This window comes from Mercenaria mercenaria, chromosome 13 (genome assembly GCF_021730395.1).
Source record: "Mercenaria mercenaria strain notata chromosome 13, MADL_Memer_1, whole genome shotgun sequence".
Taxonomy (NCBI): domain Eukaryota; kingdom Metazoa; phylum Mollusca; class Bivalvia; order Venerida; family Veneridae; genus Mercenaria; species Mercenaria mercenaria.
Window position 1 is genome coordinate 25,487,087 of NC_069373.1, and position 20,211 is coordinate 25,507,297.

Consider the following 20,211-nt stretch of genomic DNA (forward strand, 5'->3'; position numbering starts at 1 on the left):
TCAGTGGGGGTGGGGGGGGGAGGGGGCACAAAAAGTAGGAGTTTATGTAAGCTACAAACTTTGACAAAAAGAGCTTTTTGGACAAAAAAGGGCTTTTGCACTGGAATCAACAACATTTCACTGTTCACTATTGAATGCCCTATAGACGCATGCCTACTGAATCCAAAGTACTTTCATATACCACAGTATATACTTTTTTGAACATTGACAACAACACTCCAAGGTGTTGATTTACATTCATTTGGAGTAGGTGCGGGACAGGTGTCCGCCTTGCGGAGAAAATTTTGCCTCTGGGGGTCAAAAAAGGCATTTTTACTACTTTTGATATGAAAAAGTAGGAGTAATAGAATGTTTTATAGAAAAGTAGGAAAAAAATAGGAGCACTTTCAAAAAAGTAGGAAAAAGTCTGAAAAGTAGGAAAAAGAAGGAACACTGGAAAGCCTGAGTCCACTATCAAAAGAGGTGTAAATATGTACAAGTGTAGTAAAATATGTTTACCATAGCAAAGTAAAAATTGGTCATAGCAATGTTACAATTTACAAGAGGCCCAAATGGGCCAAAGTCGCTCACCTTAAGAAAACCTTAACCATCTGACTTTGCTTCTAACTAGGTTTGGTGAAAATCCTTTTAACTGTTCATTAAAACAAAAGTTATTTGAAGGTTTTTTCTATATTTTGCTGGATTACACCAAAATGGCATAGCCATCAGAAGAAAACATTTAAAGGTATTTCTATTTTAACTCTAGCCCATATGCTCACATTTGAACAAGTTTGGCATAAGACCCAATAAAGATGTTACAGACCATGTTTGATGAAAATCCATCAAGCAGTTCATAAGAAGTAATTCAATGTGTATTTTAAGCTCCAGTGACCCCTAGAAAGGGTCAAGTGCCCTGAAATTGAACAAACAAGGACCTTATAAAGATGCTCCGAACAAGGTTTGATGTTGACCAATCTGTTCATGAGAAGGAGTCATTTAAAAGCATTTCTATTGTTAACTTTATCAGCCACTACAAGAGGCTAAGTACCCTCCCCCTACCCCCATTGAAAAAATTTTGAAGAGGACTTAATAATGATGCTACAGACAAAGTTTGATGAAGATCTATTGAGCAGTTTATGAGAAGTAGCGATTACAAGTTTTTTTCATTTTTAGCAATAGAGGCCCCTAAAAGGGGCCCCCATTTGAATAAATTTTTGTGAGAACTTCATAATGATCCTACAGATAAAGTTTGATGAAGATCCATCTAGCTGTTCAGGAGAAGAAGTCATTTTAAAGGTATTTTTAATTTCAGCTGAAGGACTTATAATGATGTCACAAAGCAAGTTTGATGAAGATCCATCAAGTGGTTTATAAGAAGGAGGCATTTCTAATTTAAGCTATTGTAGCCCATAAAAGGGGCCAATCATCCACATTTCAACGAAATTGGGAGAGGACCTTAATGATGCTACAGACAAAGTTTGATGAAGATCCATATTGAGCGGTTCAGAAGAAATAATAAAAAGCTGTTTTATTTTTAGACCTAGCAGTCCCTACAATGGAGACCAACTGCCCCCATTTGAACAAATTGGGAAAGTACATTATAATGATGCTACAAACCATGTTTGATGAAGATCCATCTTGCAGTTAAAGAGATGTAATTTAAAGGTATTTCTATTTTAGTTCTAGCAGCCCCTAAAAGTAGCCTATAGTCACATTTGAACAAATTGGGTAGAGGACATTATAATGAAGCTACAAACCATGTTTGATGAAGATCCATCCAGCAGTTCATGAAAAGAAGCCATTTAAAGGTATTTCTAATTTTAGCTCTAGCAGCCCCTTAAAGGGGCAAAGTACCCCATTTGTACAAAATTGGGAGAGGATCTTATAATAATGCTACAGACCAAGTTTGATGAAGATTCATTGTGCAGTTTGATGAAGATTCATTGAGCGGTTCATGAGAAGTCTTTTAAAAGGTATTTCTATTTTTGGCTCTTAGTGTCCCCTGAAAGGGTTAAAGTACCCCATTTGTAAACAAGAGGGGTACTGACTGTAAAGTGCTCACCTGTGTACAAGGCTTCAAGTGTGTTTATGTAACATACTGGTACAAGTACAAAGTTAGATTTCTTCTATGTTAGCCTAACAAAAGTATATTATATACATGTCACACACATTTTTGAACTTAGGGCAATAATTTGAACAATTATGGTAGACAGTACAACTCTGATATCACACACCAAATATCAAGACTCTACCTATTATTGATTCAGAGAAGAAGATTTTCAAAGTTTCTTATATATAAGCCTACAGTAAGTACATGTCACGCACAGGGGCATGGACATTTTTTACCTTAGGGCAATAATTTGGACAATTATGGTAGAGAGTCACACCCTTATATCACATGCCAAATATCAAAGCTCTAGAGAGAAAGATTTTTAAAGTCTGATAGCTGAAAACCTATTTCTAACCAAAAAGACCCATAATGTTCAATGAACCAGAACCATTTGAACAACTTTAAAAGAGAGCTACCCAGAAATAATTTGTGTAAAGTTTCACTGAAATCCATTCAGTGGTTTTGGAGGAGATGTGTTGATGAAAAGTGACCACGCCCTCTGGCGGCCATGTTTTTTTAATAATCAAAAAATTTTGAACACTATTTGTAGAAGGTCACACAAGGACCATTTTGTGTAGAATTACTTTAAAATTGGGCTAACAGTTTTATACAAGAAGTTTTCACTATATACATATAGGAAAAATTGCCCCCTGGCAGCCATGTTTTTTGACGAATCAGAATAATTTCAATAATCTTGGGAAAGGGTCACACAAGGACCATTTGTATAAAACTATTTTAAAATCGGGCCAGCAGTTTCACACAAGAAGATTTTTAATGTTTCTACTATATACATATACAGGGAAAAGTAACCACAACCTCTGACACCTAAGTTATTTGACGAATCAAAATAATTTGAATAATCTTGGTAGAAGGTCACACAAGGACCATTTGTGTAAAATTATTTTAAAATTGGGCCAGCAGTTTCATACAAGAAGATATTTAAAATTACTACTATATACATATAGGGAAAAGTGACCACGCCCCCTTGGCAGCCATGTTTTTTGACGAATCGGTATAATTTCAACAATCTTGGAAAAAGTGTCACACTTGGACCATTTGTGCAAAATTATTTTAAAATCAGGCCAGCAGTTTCACACAAGAAGATTTTTCCACTATATATATATAGGGAAAAATGACCACGCCCGCTGGCTGCCATGTTTTTTGATGAATCCGAATAATTTGAATAATCTTAGTAGAGGGTCACACAAAGACCATTTTTGTTAAATTATTTTAAAATCGGGCCAGCAGTTTCACAACAGATATTTAATTTTAATCAATAAAAATCACTAAAGATAGAAAACATGACATTACCTCTTGTTAAAATGAATTAAGAGTAAAGTTCATGGAAAATTGGCATTTAGACATCGCGAGCAGACATTCTGACAACCTACTTTCGATTTCAAAAACTGAAAAAAAAAAGGTAAAGCCAACGTATTTTCTATCTTTATTTGATTGTTAGTGATTTTTATTGAATAGAATTAAATATCTGTTGTCTGTATTTCAATATTTCAATTGTGTTTAACGCAGACATTTGCCTCCGTTGGGAACAAGGACCATTTTTGAAATTATTTTCAAATCAGGCCAGCAGTTTCACACAAGGAAATATTTAGTTACTACTATATTGATATAGACAAAAGTGTCCATACCCACTGGCGCCCACATATTTTGACAATTGGGAATAATTTGAACAATCTAAGTAGAGGGTCACACAAGGCCCATTTGTGTGAAATTAAGATAAAATCAGGCCAGCAGTTGCATACAAGATTTTTTTTTTTTTTTAAGTTTAAGCTATATACATACAGGAAAAAATGACTATGGCCCCTGGTGGCCATGTTTTTTGACCAATAAGAATAATTTGAATAATCTTTGTATAGACCAAGTTTGACGAATCAAGTGGTTTGTGAGAAGTGTGTAAGATTTATTTCTATTAACTGAATCAGCCCCTAATAGGGTATTGTATGCACCAATTTGAACAAAATTGAGAGACAGCCTTATGATGATGCCAGAGACTAAGTTGGATGAAGATCCATTGAATGAGAACAAGATGTTTATAGGTTTTTCTATTTTTAACCCTGGCACCCATAAAAGGTACCAACTACATGGTAGAAAATGAGAAACATGAAGCAAAGACACAATATCAATATTACACTTATGCATCTTTTTTACATTTCTTATCATCGTATCGTTGCATTATTGCCCCTTGATCTAAGGGTAAAATTATGACACTGCAATGCAAAAATAGGATGTGAAAAAGCAAAACTATGATGAAGAAGTGTGATATTAACATGAAACTACTATACTTTCATAATTTTGCCAATAAGTAGAGTCATAAAACTATGTGAAAACACAAAGCTAAAATACTATGTTAGTATTGCATCTATACATTGTAATTTCACTTTTTGGTATTGAATTATCACTCCTTAACATTGTACTTTTTCATCATTGCATTGTATCATAGCATACCTTTTCAGTCTACAGGGAACAATGGTCCTAATGTAACACTGTATTTACTTGTTACAAGGGAGATAATCTAATCAGGAAAACATAATATTATTCACAAACATTGTCTCCTGTTAAAAACAAGACAGTCTGAAAGACAGCTAAATCCCCCGCCACTGCTATGGATAGTGACAGGGTAAACCTTTGATTTTAGCTGTGACCTTGACCTTGAACTGACATGGCTGACTCATAATTTCTGCACATCGTTCTTATGAGGTAATCATTTGACCCAAGTTTTGTAAAATTCCTTCAAGGGGTTTAGGAGATATAGAGCAGACACGAAATGGAAGGCTCAAACCTTTGACCCCAAGTTGTGACCTTGACCTTGAGCTGGCATGGCTGACTCATGGGTTCTGCACATCGTCTTGATGAGGTGATCATTTGACCCAAGTTTTATAAAATTCCTTCAAGGGGTTTAGGAGATATAGAGCGGACACAAAATGGCAGGCTCAAACCTTTGACCTTGAGTTGTGACCTTGACCTTGAACCGACAAGGATGACTCATGGGTTCTGCACATCGTCTTGATGAGGTGATCATTTGACCCAAGTTTCATGAAAATCCTTTAAGGGGTTTAGGAGATATGGACCGGACACGATTTTGTTACGGACGGAAGGACGGACGTTCTAACGAAACGGTATTCATGTGACACCCCCATTGTTCTCTCTATTGTTCTATCAGTCACATAAAAAGAAAAAGGTCACATAAACAGAACGGAATGAATGACATCAAAGAGAAAGTACCGTTATGAAGTCACTTAACCATCATTTGGCGGGCACGGACGGACGGAAGGACGGACACAGACCATTCCTATAACCCCTCAGCCACGGCGGGGGATTAATAAAGAAGACTTATGAAAAATTGTCTTCTCACCAAAATTGTCCTCTGCAACAAGTCCTTCATCCTGATATTTGTTAATGGATTGAACTCCAGAAAAACCAGCACTAAACCTTTGATCATTTGAGGCTGAACTAGACATCTGAGGAGGATTGAATGCTGGAGTAGATGTTGCTACAGGCATACCTGACATAAAGATATTTCATGATAGAAACCTCTTTTCAACTGCAGCATGATAAAAATACCTCAAACTAAAAAGAAAGATAGTATTTCCTTTTTAATTAACAAGATGAAACAAGAGACCCATGGGGAAAGTACTGCTCATTTCTTCTATTTTGTAAAATTAACTGGATTTTCAGGCCCTTAGGTATCTGCACAAAGTTTATATGCTATGTGCCAGGCAAATCTTTTTGAATTCCATTTGTAATTCTGGAAAAATTGTCTGAAGCCAGTTGATATACTGCCATCATGTGTAATGCCGAAAAATAAGATGGATGTTATAAGCAATATTGCACTACTTATTATGTCCAAAGAAGTATAAAATACACAGAATGGCAACAGGAGATAATCTCGCCACGTTATCCTATTGAAGTGTTTGCTGACTTGATCATTTGTGATCAAATCAACAGACGCTTATTAATGTATTATACTGGCGCATACATGTCAAGTTCCCAGGACAATTTTCCAGGAGATATCAGTTGAAAATCCAGGAGATTTGATGAAAATCCAGGAGTTTTATCGACCAGCATTTTTTAGGAAATTTAAGGTCGAACATATAACTGTAAAACAAATTAGATCTAAACCATATCCTTTCTGACTTGATTAATTGATTTGGGCAATGGTTTCAGAGGTTGTAATTTGCATTTTATCCTTATCATGCTGGACACTATTAATTCTGCCTTTGCGAACAGAGCAGATCATAATCAGCCTGCACATACCTGAAGTCTGATCATGATCTGCACTGTATGCCATTCAGTCAGTCACCTCTTTTAACAGTTAATGGTACTGTCCAAATTGAAAGATGGGCAAGTTCATTATAGAAATTTAGCAGGGTAAGGGTTTAAACATTTTTTTTCAAAAAAGTATTGATTTAAATTTATTCAATTATTATCTTTTAATAAGCAGAGGATAATAGTATACCCAGTGAATAATCTGCAGGTCTTTTTGACATTCCTAGAATTTTAACCCATGAGCAGTAGCTAAAATAGATTGAAAATGAATCTGTTTCACCATTTTGACTTCATATAGTTTTAAAAAATTAGAGTTAGTGTTTTTACTCAATAAAAATGAAAATAAAAATACAGAATCATAGCTGTTAAAAAATGTTTAAACCTATTTCAAGTTGTTGACACTTCTGCCATTGGTGGTAATGATTCCCATCACTCCAATTTATCTACTCAATTTCAAATATATTCAAATATTTTCCCATCTAAAATTTCCATTATCATGACATTATGTAAACTCGCCAATTAACACAATCTAAAAATAGCCCATACATACACCTGTCTACTGATGTCATCAGAGCCTGATCTTGTTAAACTTTTATGGATAGAGTGATAAATTAGTCAGCCACAGTGTGTAATTAGCGATTTAATATTTGATGCTTGGAATTTTGGCCACTGGAATGTAAAAAGTGTCTGGTTAAGGCTGGCATCTGTCCAAAATTACACTAAAGGTATGTTTATTATGGCAAAATGATTTTCAGGGAGATATCTAAGTTTTCCGTATGTCCGGGAAATTGGGTCTGAATCCGGGAAACTCCCGGACTATCCGGGAAACTTGACATGTATGCTGGCAATACGGCCGGAACGTAATTAATAAACTGAATCAGGTCCAATTTGCGAACGACAACTGTTGATTTCTCAGACTTCCAATCATAAATTTATTCCTTGATCTTGGTGCCCACCATTGAACCATTTTTGAATGTTCCAAATTTCAAGACTAGAGTAGGTAACTATGTCAGAAGGTGAAAATGTACATTTCTGACTATTTCAGGGGCAATAACTCTGAAAATAGGGGGCGGAGCCAGATTAAAAATAGAAGGTGCACAAGTTCGTGTCATGATCAAGACTCATGCAAGGTTTCATCAAGTTATATTAAATACTTTTTGAGGTAGGTGCGTCACAAGGTGAAAATGTGCATTTTTGACCATTTCAGGGGCAAAAACTCTGAAAATAGGGGGCAGAACCAGTCTAAAACTAGAAAATGCTTTTGTAAAAAAGCGCATGTCTCCCCCAATGCAAAGTCCTAATGGCAAGAAGTCAATAGGGGTCAGGAGCGAAAGTCAAAGAGACACTGATGGTTGGCTGCAATAGGGATCATCTACTTGGCATGTCCAGTCATCCCGCTAAATTTCAACACTCGTGGCCTAGTGGTTCTCAAGTCACTGTTCAGGCTCCTGTGACCTTGACCACTGATCAAGTCACCTCAAAATAAATAGGGGTCATCTACTCTGCATGTCCAATCATCCTATTAAGTTTCAACATTGTAGGTCAAGTGGTTCTCAAGTTATTTCCAAAAAATGATTTTAAATGAACAGGCCACTGTGACCTTGACCTTTAATAGACTGACCCCATAATCAATAGGGGTCATCTACTCTGCATGTTCAATCATCCTATGAAGTTTCAACGTTCTGGGTCAAGTGGTTCTCAAGTTATTGATCGGAACTGGTTATCAATGTTCAGGCCACTGTGACCTTGACCTTTAACGGAGTGACCCCAAAAACAATAGGGGTCATTTACTCTGCATGAACAATCATCCTATGAAGTTTAAACATTCTGGGTCGAGAGGTTCTCAAGTTATTGATCGGAAATGGTTTTCCATGTTCAGGCCCCTGTGGCCTTGACCTTTAACAGAGTGACCCTAAAATCGTTAGGGGTCATCTACTCTGCATGACCAATCATCCTATGAAGTTTCAACATTCTGAGTCAAGTGGTTCTCAAGTTACTGACCGGAAATGGTTTTCAATGTTCAGGCCCCTGTGACCTTGACCTTTCACAGAGTGACCCAAAAATCGTTAGGGGTCATCTACTCTGCATGATCAATCATCCTATTAAGTTTCAACATTCTGGGTCAAGTGGTTCTCAAGTTACTGACTGGAAATGGTTTTCAATGTTCAGGCCCCTGTGACCTTGACCTTTAATGGAGTGACCCCAAAATCGATAGGGGTCATACTTTGCATGCACAATCATCCTATGAAGTTTAAACATTCTGGGTCAAGTGGTTCTCTAGTTATTGATTGGAAATGGTTTTCCATGTTCAGGCCCCTGTGACCTTGACCTTTGATGGAGTGACCCCAAAATCAATAGGGGTCATCTACTCTTCATGATCAATCATCCTATGAAGTTTCAACATTCTGGGTCAAGTGGTTCTCTAGTTATTGATCGGAAATGGTTTTCAATGTTCAGGCCCCTGTGACCTTGACCTTTGACGGAGTGACCCCAAAATCAATAGGGGTCATCTACTCTTCATGATCAATCATCCTATGAAGTTTCAACATTCTGGGTCAAGTGGTTCTCTAGTTATTGATCGGAAATGGTTTTCAATGTTCAGGCCCCTGTGACCTTGACCTTTGACAGAGTGACCCCAAAAACAATAGGGGTCGTCTACTCCAGCAGCCCTACAACCCTATGAAGTTTAAAGGTTCTAGGTCAAATGGTTCTCTAGTTATTGCTCGGAAATGAAGTGTGACGGACGGACAGACGGACGGACAGGGCAAAAACAATTTGTCTCCTGGGGGAGACATAAATAGGAGGTGCCCAAGTTCATGTTATGATAAAGACTTATGCAAGGTTTCATCAAGATATATTAAATAATACTTGAGCTAGGCGCGTCCATTTCGGCACACAAAACTGTGCATGCAGTAGAATGCATGTGGTCTGAATTAGAAAGCTGTAGCTTGAGAAATGTGAAAGTAGGTCACTAGATAAATTTCAAGGTCAAAGTTCATTTCTGTACACAAAACTATGCATGTGCTTCAAATTTGAAGGCTGTAGCTTGAGAAATGTGAAAGTAGGTACCAAGTAAAAATCAAGGTCAAATTTCAATTCAGAACACAAAACTACGCATGAGGTCCAAATTTGAAGCCTGTAGCTTGAGAAATGTGAAAGTAGGTCACTAGGTCAAACTCAAGATCAAAGTTCATTTCAGTACACAAAACTATGCATGTGGTCTAAATTTGAAGGCTGTAGCTTGAGAAATGTGAAAGTAGATCGCTAGGTCAAGATCAAGCTCAGTTCATTTCGGTATACAAAACTATGCACGTGGTCCTAATTTGGAGGCTGTAACTTGAGAAATGTGAAAGTAGGTCACTAGGTCAAAATCCAGGACAAATTGCATTTCGGAACATAAAACCATGCATGTTGTCCAAATTTGAAGCCTGTACCTTCAAAAATGTGGAAGTAGGTCACTAGGTCAATGTCAAAGATGATCCTTATTGCAGCCAACCATCAGTGTTTGTTTGACTTTTGTTCCTGTCCCCTATTGACTTTTTGCCTATACGACTATGCATTGGGGGAGACATGCGCTTTTCTACAAAAGCATCTTCTAAGTATATTATGTTGAGAGCAAATATATTTTCAAGACAGCAGGTTTCTAAGGGAATAGATTTGAATTCCCAAGAAGAAATATGTGGTTTTCCTCTAAAACACTAGAAAATTTTAATACTTTTTTTTCTAATTTCTATTTTTTCTAATTGTTATATTGTATAGATATTCATGTGAAAACTGTTGGTTGTTCTACTTTAAAGTGTATGGTTTTCGACTGAAGATTTTGGACATAACAAACATACATGCCATATTTTCAGACGGTCAATAAGGCCACACCAAATTGATAAGTTGTTCATCGGATTTTTTTCTGAAAAATTTGAGACGGCGAGCGAAAAAATAATTTAAATATTTTTTTTTTGGTTTTTGAGAAAATCAGGAGCGAGCGAAGAGCGAAGAAATATATTTGTCTTCATTTGGCTCTTGACTGACTAATAAAAACCTTAAAATAGAATGTATAGCCCTTTTAAATTAAAAAGTAAGTCCCCAGGGATTGAGAAAATCTAACCTGCAGATGCACAACAAAGCGAACTCCTGAAAAAAGGTAATAACATTGTCATACAGTACAAGATGTAATCAAATATCGAATCGAGTATTTACTGCTATGAAAATGTAGCATTCTTAGCTGACTTTAAAAAGTTTTTGATACATCAAATATCTATGTGAGTGTTGCTAGATCTATTAAAGCTTCTGATTTGAAACTTAGAACAGTTATTTACTGTCAAAGTCTACACCAGGAGAAACAATACTCTTAAGTCTGAATCTAGACAGAGTTATGCCCCTTTTTAACATAGAATATTTTTAACCCTTAGCCTGCTGCAGGCGAATTAAACAGCCTTTGCAAACAGCTTGGAACCAGATCAGACGCCGATTAAATCGGCGTCTGATCAGGTTCCAAGCTGTTTGCTACTCTGACAATATTTCTTCCAATTTTGGAGCAAATTGAATGAACTTTACAATTTTAGCAGACGACATTTCCAGCAGACCACAATTTATCTAGCATGCTAAAGGTTAATTAAGTTTTATATAATGACCAATAGCTCTGTACTTTGATAGCTTCTGACTATTATGCCCCTTTACTGGCAAAGCTCTGATTTAGAAAAGTCGAGCATGATGTCTTATGTACAGCTCTTTTTTCTAACTTTAAACTTTCATAACATATTAAATTTGTTGAAACAAAGTCTCAATTAAAGTCTGAAATGGAGATTAACGTGCATTAACATTAGTCTACTAAATGATTGGAAAATTTGAAAATCAAAACTGTCCTGAAAACAACTCGTAATGTAAATTCCTTACCCCACCAACTTTCGTATACAAATGCTGATCATTTGGAAAGGAAAAAAACAGAAAACAGATAAGTGACATGCATCAATAAGTATTTATCCTTACCAAAATAATGTAGATTGATGTTATCAAACAAATTAGTATGTTTTTCTTCATCCAGTTTTCAATAAATCGATTTTTGTAGTATGATTTGAAGAAAATGGTGTAACTGCATAAAGGGGAAATAACTTTAATGCAACTAAATATAAGTATTATGATTTATTATAGACGATGTGTGCGTAGTATGTATTTATTTTGATTAAAATCCATTTGAGAACAATCTGGGACTAGAAGTATAAGCATTTATACACTTTTACGTCCGTAAAAAGTAGCGCCACAAAAAATTTTGGATTGATTTTTTTCAATGGGGCGAGCGCAAGCCAAAAACAAAAAAAAATATTTTTTTGGTTATTAATAAAACCCGGACCGGCCCGGCCCGGCCCAAACCACGGAAATAGCCGATTCCGATTGTACGGAAACCACCGAAAATTTACGGACGGAAGGCTAATATAATTACGAATGGTAATACCGTCATCTTAATAAAGGCAAATTTATGTATATTTTATTTTATTATTATAAAAGTAGAAGCAAAGTATTTTATATTGATGATACGTATGTTTGATGAAGTATTGCACTTGACATAAGCAAAGACCTAAAATAACAAGATATTTGAATCACATTCAATCAAAGAAGTAATACGTTCGGCAGTCGGTACCGTACAGACACGAGATAGCAGTTTGCAGGATACTTTCACTCAACAGAACTGGACAGGCTAGTTAATGGTGCGTCGTTATTTCACACCTAACGATGTGACACTAGGTTGTGTAGTACAGCGAAAGGGTCTATACCGTGCACTGGAAGTATTTATGAAATTTGGTTGCCCGACCAAGATAGCGTTTTAGCATATTAAGTATTAATTTAATAAAAATATATTGCCTTAGGGAACATATGAATATAAACACTCTCATTTTAAGGTTGTCAAAGATTTGCATTGATAAGTACACATTTTGCGAAAATTAATTAGAAATGTAAGTTTATGAAATTATTATTATACTCCTTTTGCCTATCTCGGACCAAGACAGATCGAAAATAGATGAACTTCGAAGCTATGCGCTGTTTTCATACTTGCCATTTGTTTCAGGTTGTTGAAGTATTCAAATTTGAATATAAAACTATAAATTATATCAAAGCTAAAAAAATAGTCCACTTTTTACATTTTTTCATATTAAAGGGAGACATTTACAAAATTTCATAAAAGTATCAAGTAAACATTTCCGAAGAGTATAACTCTATGAAAAGTCTTGTTCCTGATTACAGAAACTGAAAAAAAATCATAAAATTTCTCAAATGATAATCTATGATTTACTTTAAAAAACCGGTATATGTAGGAGATGATACCGGAGTTACAGTAATTGTAGAATGAATGAACTTGAGTATAAAATATAAAATCGTCGCAAATTTTCAACCCGACCCCCCCATCATGCCTCAGTCTGTTTAAAACAAACAATAAAAAAAGTAAATATGTATATGGAAATGGAGCGTATGATAGAATAACTTCGTGTTTAACAATTTACTGCTAACGTTTTTCTTTGTTTTAGATTATTTAACTTTTGATTTCTTTCTTTTATATTTGAAATAATACTAGCATATCTTTTTAACACAGAATTAAAAAGAAAACCCGGTCTGGTCGGACTACGAACTATTTCAGCCTATGCTTATACAACTATTCACATATTGTTAACTTTTTGTTTTTTAAAATAAACATTTCAATGCATGGATTACAAATGTGTGCAATTCAGATGTTAAAGTATTATACCCCACACAATGTCCAATGCAATTTTCCCATTAGTTTAACTTGAATAATATATCTTATTTACAAGCGTTTTTATATCTCGTGCGCAAAACAATTTCTGCGCATGTGATATTATACAATAATTGCCTTTTGGTGAGGTCGATATGAGCCGCGCCATGAGAAAACCAACATCCGCGCAGTCTGGTCAGGATCCATGCTGTTTGCTAACGGTTTCTCTAATCGCAATAGACAATGTTGGTTTTCTCATGGCGTGGCTCATATGTGGATTTATCGGCCTGATAAAAGCAACATCAACCTCGGGCGAATTTATCGACTTGATATCGCTTTAACAGGCCGATAAATTCACATCATTTTCTTTCTTTTTTTGACATAAAAATAATTTCTGTAAAGTCTCATTGAACAAAAAAGTATCATAAAAAAAAACCTGCCTATTTACTAACTATTTTTAGGCATGTTACCGGACACAAAGAATTATTTAGGCTTTGGGAATGCACAGGGGAAACAAAAACTCTTTGAGGCCCGAGAGGATATCCTTTCTTCGAAATATAACAATTTTTTGGACAAAACGTAATTATAAAATAGTATATAATGATAACGATACAAAATATCGGGAACTAATTAGAAGGCTCGTCAAAACAACGCTATGTATAACGACTTCCTGTGTACAAGTTTACAAATTATATTAAGACGTTTTTGCAACCAGAAAGAACACAGTCTTAACCCATTCATCAAAGAAGTTCCTCGCGGGCATCATAAAGTTCAGTGTTTTTTTTTTTAACTAAATTCTAAATATGTAAGTCGATATGGACACGATATCATTCGTAATTATATTAGCCTTCCGTCCGTAAGTTTCCGGTGGTTTCCGTACAATCGGAATCGGCTATTTCCGTGGTTTGGGCCGGGCCGGGCCGGGTTTTATTAATAACCTATTTTTTTTGTGTTTCTGAAAATATACGAGCGGCAAATCCGATGAACAACTTTTTAATTTGTTGAGGCCTAAGGGAGATTTGCCTAAACAGGGCTTTTTTTAAGGGAGATTTGGGTAAAAATAAGGGAGACTTTTATTCCCTCATTTTTAAGTGCTAAATAGCCATTTTCTTGAAAAAATCATCAAGTTTTCTATATTGAATTGATGAGTGGAACCAACAGTTGTGTACAGAATGCATGATTATTACTTACAGCACTTTAATTAATCCAAGGAAATTCAGAATTCCATGAAAGATTGAACCAGGAACTTCGTTTTTGCTTTATGTGTTGATGCTTCTGCATCTGGAGAGAGTGATCTTTTTGACATGTTTAAGCATACAATACTCAAAAGATTGCGGAGATATCATGTCAAAACAGTCTTTTAAGGGCAGTTCAGAAATGAAGTTGTTAAAACAAAAATAAAAGTCGTTCTATTGCTGGATTGTCCATATTTAGATTAAAACTACATTGCAACATGACAATATCACAAAGGAATGGCAGCCAATTCTTTGGGCAGTATGAATTGCAATTTATTTCATAAAATTCACTTATCCGAATTCATGTTTGACCGAAATTCTGTGTAGTCTGACATTAACTCGCCAATTTTTGTTAAATCGTGGTTGATTTTTTGCATGTTGTGCAAGTATTTAAATTGAGAAGCATGAACTCGGTGTTAGCACTAACCTGTTTCATCTTCTGATGGCTTGATAAATATTGAGGTCAGCGAAAACGAAAATACACTTTGGCAGGTGGCGGTAAAATGACGTAATTTTAAGACTGGTTTACATATTGTTTTGAAAACTACGGATCAGCGACTTTGATGTTATTGAATCAGTCTAAAATTTTGAATGCACATGTTTACAAGTGCCTATGGGCAAGATTAAATGGTTAATTGTTTGCAGATGGTGACAGTAGGCATGTATCTCTCAGTAAACAAGCTAGGGATTATAGACAACTATCAAAATTATGTTTGAAGAGTATTTCCAGGCTACTCGATATTGAATTTCAAGTATTTTCTAAAGGTCTACATTGGGTCCGAGATACGATTTTTCGACAGAGGACTTTTTTTCTGAATTTATTTTTTTACGGGAGGTTTTCATGCCCCGGTGGGAGACCGGGAGATATACTGAAAATACGGGAGAAAAAGTCTCCCGGCGGGAGATATGGCATCTGAAAATACGGGAGAAAAAGTCTCACGGCATGAGATATGGCATGTATGAACAAAGAGCTAAAAAAATAGTGAGTGAGTGAGTTGGGTTTTACGGCGAATCAACACAAAATGGTCTTATATCGCTATAAAAATAAATAGATCGGCAACTTGAAAGGCATATAGAGCAAATATCACCAGCATCACGTGGGAACTGATGTATGAAACAGACAGCAGAAGGATAAAAATTTGTGTCATGAAAAACTTTTTTTTCAGATCGTTTGTTTATAATGATAATGGTGTTTTTAGCCTATTAGGCTATTCAAATCACTCTGTGTCAGTAGTCTGTCGTCCTTCCGTCTGTACACAATTTCTCATCACATCACCTTTTTAAATCAATATTCTAAGTAAATGTAAGATACAGCTGCAAATTTCATAAAAATATACCAGAAATTAAATAATAGAATAATCTGTTTAATTCTATTTAACTGAAGGAATAATTAAATAAGTAACTAATGAGTTGATCTAATTGTCAAGCAAGTATACCCAAATATAGACTGAAAATGTTTCACTTTGTGACCAAGTTTCTTACTGTAATTATCAAAGAGAAAGCGTTTTATAAACAGATACTCTTTCATTTATTTTGATGACCTTATCATCTTCTTGGAGACTTATGAAGAACATCTAGAAAGAATTGACCTGATACTTACTCGATTGAAGGAAAATAACCTGAAAGGTGAAGGACTTACTTGAGAAACTGAATGCCAGAATCGACAAGATAGAGAAAGAGAAGAATGAATTACAGGAGCAACTTAATCAACAACAATATCAAAGATCACCAAGGCACTACAGTTTCAACAGAGGAGCCAAAGCATATAGAGCCTGGACAAGTATTTAGAGGTAGAGGGAACAGACCATATAGAGGTCAAGGACGTGGAACTGAACAGTATGAACCTCAACGTCCAGTAGCCACCAACATTTTATCACCTCGTCGTTGTTTTAATTGTAATCAGACTGGACATCTTATGAGAAACTGCCTAAAAGAGTAGGTGCTTTTGTTGCAGGATCAAACAAAAGCACCATTAATATGGACAATAAAGTTTTGTTTGTTTGTTTTGGGTTTAACGCCGTTTTTCAACAGTATTTCAGTCATGTAACGGCGGGCAGTTAACTTAACCAGTGTTCCTGGATTCTGTACCAGTACAAACCTGTTCTCTGCAAGTAACTGCCAACTTCCCCACATGAATCAGAGGTGGAGGACTAATGATTTCAGACACAATGTCGTTTATCAAATAGTCACGGAGAACATACGCCCAGCCCGAGGATCGAACTCACGACCCCGCGATCCGTAGACCAATGCTCTTACCTACTGAGCTAAGCGGGCAGGCAATAAAGTTAAGAGATCCTAAATTAGTAGGAGACACAAACGAAGTTCAAATTGATTTAGCAGGTGTCATCACTTCAGCACTCATAGATACTGGAAGTTGCATCAGCGCCATATCAAAATCTTTCTATGAGGAACAGTTTAGCAACATAGAAATAAAACCGCTTTCAGATATTTTACATGTAGAATGTGCTGATGGAAACAAACTACCTTATGAAGGATATATAGAGATTGACATGACAGTGACTCAGGGTTTACCCAATGCATCTACACATACTTGTTTATTTCTAGTTACACTGTATAGCAAGTATTCATTTAAAACTCCAGTAATTATTGGGACAAATATTTTGACAGAATTACTTGAAGAATGTAAGCAGAGTTTTGGAGAACAGTATTTACAGAAGGCCAAATTACACACACCATGGTACCTTTCATTTAGATGCATATCAATGAGAGAGAAAGAACTTAAGAACACAAGAACAGGATAGCACTCATAAGATGTGCGGAAATCAACAAGATAATACTAGGCCCAAATGAGTCCAAGGACATATTGACAGAAACAGACAAAGAGTTGGAATATGGTAGAGCAACAGCCATCATACATGAATCTGAAGATAGCACATTACCAGAGTACATAGACATAACACCAGGAATAGTCAACTACAATGGCGGAAAGAACAGACAACACTACGTTACCCTATCCAATTTAACAACAAATAGTGTAGTTATCTCTCCAAGAGCAACTATTTGCAAGTTACAGCCCATTAAAATAGAGCAAGACTTGACGGATGAGATAGAGAAACAGAATGCTGAAAAGAATATCTTAGATAAGATCACAATAGATGACAAAAACAACTTGACTGAACAACAAAATAAACAAATAAGAGATCTGCTTCAGAAACACATCGATTCATTTTCAAACTAGAAATGTGTCCATGGGACACAGATGCCCCCACTGCATGACATTAAAATGACAATTTTTTCCCAGGTCAGGGGCCATAACTCCTACAATACTGAATGAATCCGGATGCAAAACCCCAGGTGCACAACTACACATGCTGACCAACATTCCTGTAAACTTTGGTGACTCCAGGTCAAATACATTTGGAGCTACGCGCAACACAACATTAAAATGACCAATTTTTCACTAAGTCAGGGGCCATAACTCCTACACAACTGAATGAATCCGGAAGCAAAACCGCAAGTGCACAACTGCACATGCTGACCAACATTCCTGTAAACTTTGGTGACTCTAGGTCAAATACTTTTGGAGCTATGCACGACACAACATTAAAATGACCAATTTTTAACTAAGTCAGGGGCTATAACTCCTACAATACTGAATGAATCCGGATGCGAAACCCCAGGTACACAACTGCACATGCTGACCAACATTCCTGTAAACTTTGGTGACTCTAGGTCAAATACTTTTGGAGCTATGCATGACACAACATTAAAATGACCAATTTTTTACTAAATCAGGGGCAATAACTCCTACAAGACTGGATGAATCCGGACGCAAAACCCCAGGTGCACAACTACACATGCTGACCAACATTCCTGTAAAGTTTTGTGACTCTATGTCATACACTTTTGGAGCTAGGCGCGACACAACATTAAAATGACCAATTTTTACAAAGTCAGGGGCCATAACTTCTAGAAGTCTGAATGAATCCGGACGTGAAACCCCAGGTGCACAACTACACATGCTGACCAACATTCCTGTAAAGTTTTTTGACTCTATGTCTCCAGTCGTTCTTTGACAAAGTCGGAAAAGAATTACTCCGCATTCAAGTTGGAATTTCTCGCCTTGAAGTGGGCTGTGACTGAGAAATTTAAAGTCTACCTAGCTGTTCAACACTTTACAGTGCTAACGGATAACAATCCATTAACATATATACTTACGTCAGCAAGGCTAGACGCAACAGGACACAGATGGGCCTCTGCATTAGGTGAATATAACTTTGACATTAAGTACAGAGCAGGCCACAAAAACACAGATGCTGATGTAATGAGCAGACTACCAAGCATAGATACAAAAGATGGTGACATTTGCTTTATGGACAATTCTACAGTAAAAGCCATCTGCAACTCCATGACTTGCAATCTATACATAGACATCATACCAGTTTGCAACATACAGTAGAAGTGACTGAAGAACCAAGAGTACCCTTAGTCCAGATTGAATATAGAGAAATAAGAAGACTACAGAGAGCAGATCTTTTGATAGAGAGATGGCGCAGGGCAGTAATAGATACATTTTTACCAGATAGGTGTCAGTGCCACACAAAGGAAGATTTTTATATGAGGAAACATTTTGACTCATTCATTATGAAGAGCGGAGTTCTGTACAGAGAATTGAAGATGGAGAAGGAAACCTCATACTACAGAACAGATGTTCTTACTGGTCTACACAATCATATTGGGCATCCAGGATGCAATCGGACATTGTCGCTATTAAGGGAGCCTTACTTTTGGCCAGGTATGGCAAAAGATGTAGAAAAGTGGGTCTCATAATGTGAGAGATGTCAAAGAAGAAAATCAAGTACCAACAGCAAATCAGAACTTGTCAACATTGTATCAACATACCCTTTAGAACTTGTCTCCATGGATTATCTAACTTATGAACCATCAAAAGGATACGGAAACATCTTAGTGATAACAGATCATTTTACAAAGTAAGCCCTTGCGATACCAACAAAAAATCAGACGGCTAAAACAACTGCCAATGCTCTATATAAAAATTTCATCGTCCACTATGGAATCCCAACAAAGCTACACAGTGACCAAGGAGCCAATTTCGAGTCAGAGCTTATAAAAGAACTTTGTCAAATCATGGGCGTAAAGAAAACTAGAACTACTCTGTACCATGCTATGGGTAATGGTTGCACAGAGAGATGGAACAAAACTTTACTTAACATGCTAGGGACATTGGAACCAAATCAGAAACCAAACTGGAAAGATTACATACCATCCCTGACATATGCATACAATTGTACTAAACACGAAAGTACAAAGATGTTACCGTTCGAATTGATGTTTGGTAGGGCTCCGAAACTTCCAATAGATTCAACATTTGAATCGATACTAGATGAATCGGATATAACCAACAAGACCGCAAGAGAATATTTGGAAGACTTAAAGAAACAGATGAAAGAAACCCAAGAAATAGCACAGAAATATACAGAGAAAACAAGAAGCAAGCAGAAAACCCAATATGACAAGAAGGCAAAAGCTTCAAAGATATCAGAGGGCGACACAGTACTAGTCAGGATTTTTAAGCATGATGGGAAGCACAAGATAGCTGACAAGTATGAAGACCAACCATATGTTGTATTGCAGCAGATAAGATCAGATATTCCAGTTTTCAGAATCAAATCCAAAGATGGAATAGAAAAGGTAATACATAGGAACCACCTATTACTGATCAACACTAAAGAAGTTGATGGAAGTACCATAGATTGGACACCAGTACCAAAACCACGAAAACACATACCAAAGAAGGAAATTGATGGGACAACAAAACCAGTGCAGGAGAAGAAGATTGTGGATGAAGGGAAAGATGATAAAGATTCATCAGACAATGAAGATTCAGAAGATGACTATGTTGT

The 20,211-nt window shown here is 36.3% G+C and overlaps 1 protein-coding gene across 7 annotated transcripts in view; it reads right to left on the reverse strand.

Moving 5' to 3' along the window:
* The window catches only part of LOC123529306 (DNA repair protein RAD52 homolog), a 199,916-nt gene that overhangs the window by 9,969 nt on the left and 169,736 nt on the right, over nt 1–20,211 (reverse strand). For 5 of the 7 annotated variants that reach the window (XM_045309585.2, XM_045309583.2, XM_053521361.1 and 2 more), the window contains one exon: nt 5,460–5,609. The exons of the other annotated variants lie outside the window; for them this stretch is intronic. In XM_045309585.2, coding sequence (XP_045165520.1) covers nt 5,460–5,609 — 150 coding nt within the window. The remainder of the gene's footprint in view (nt 1–5,459; nt 5,610–20,211) is intronic. 7 annotated transcript variants of the gene reach the window in all.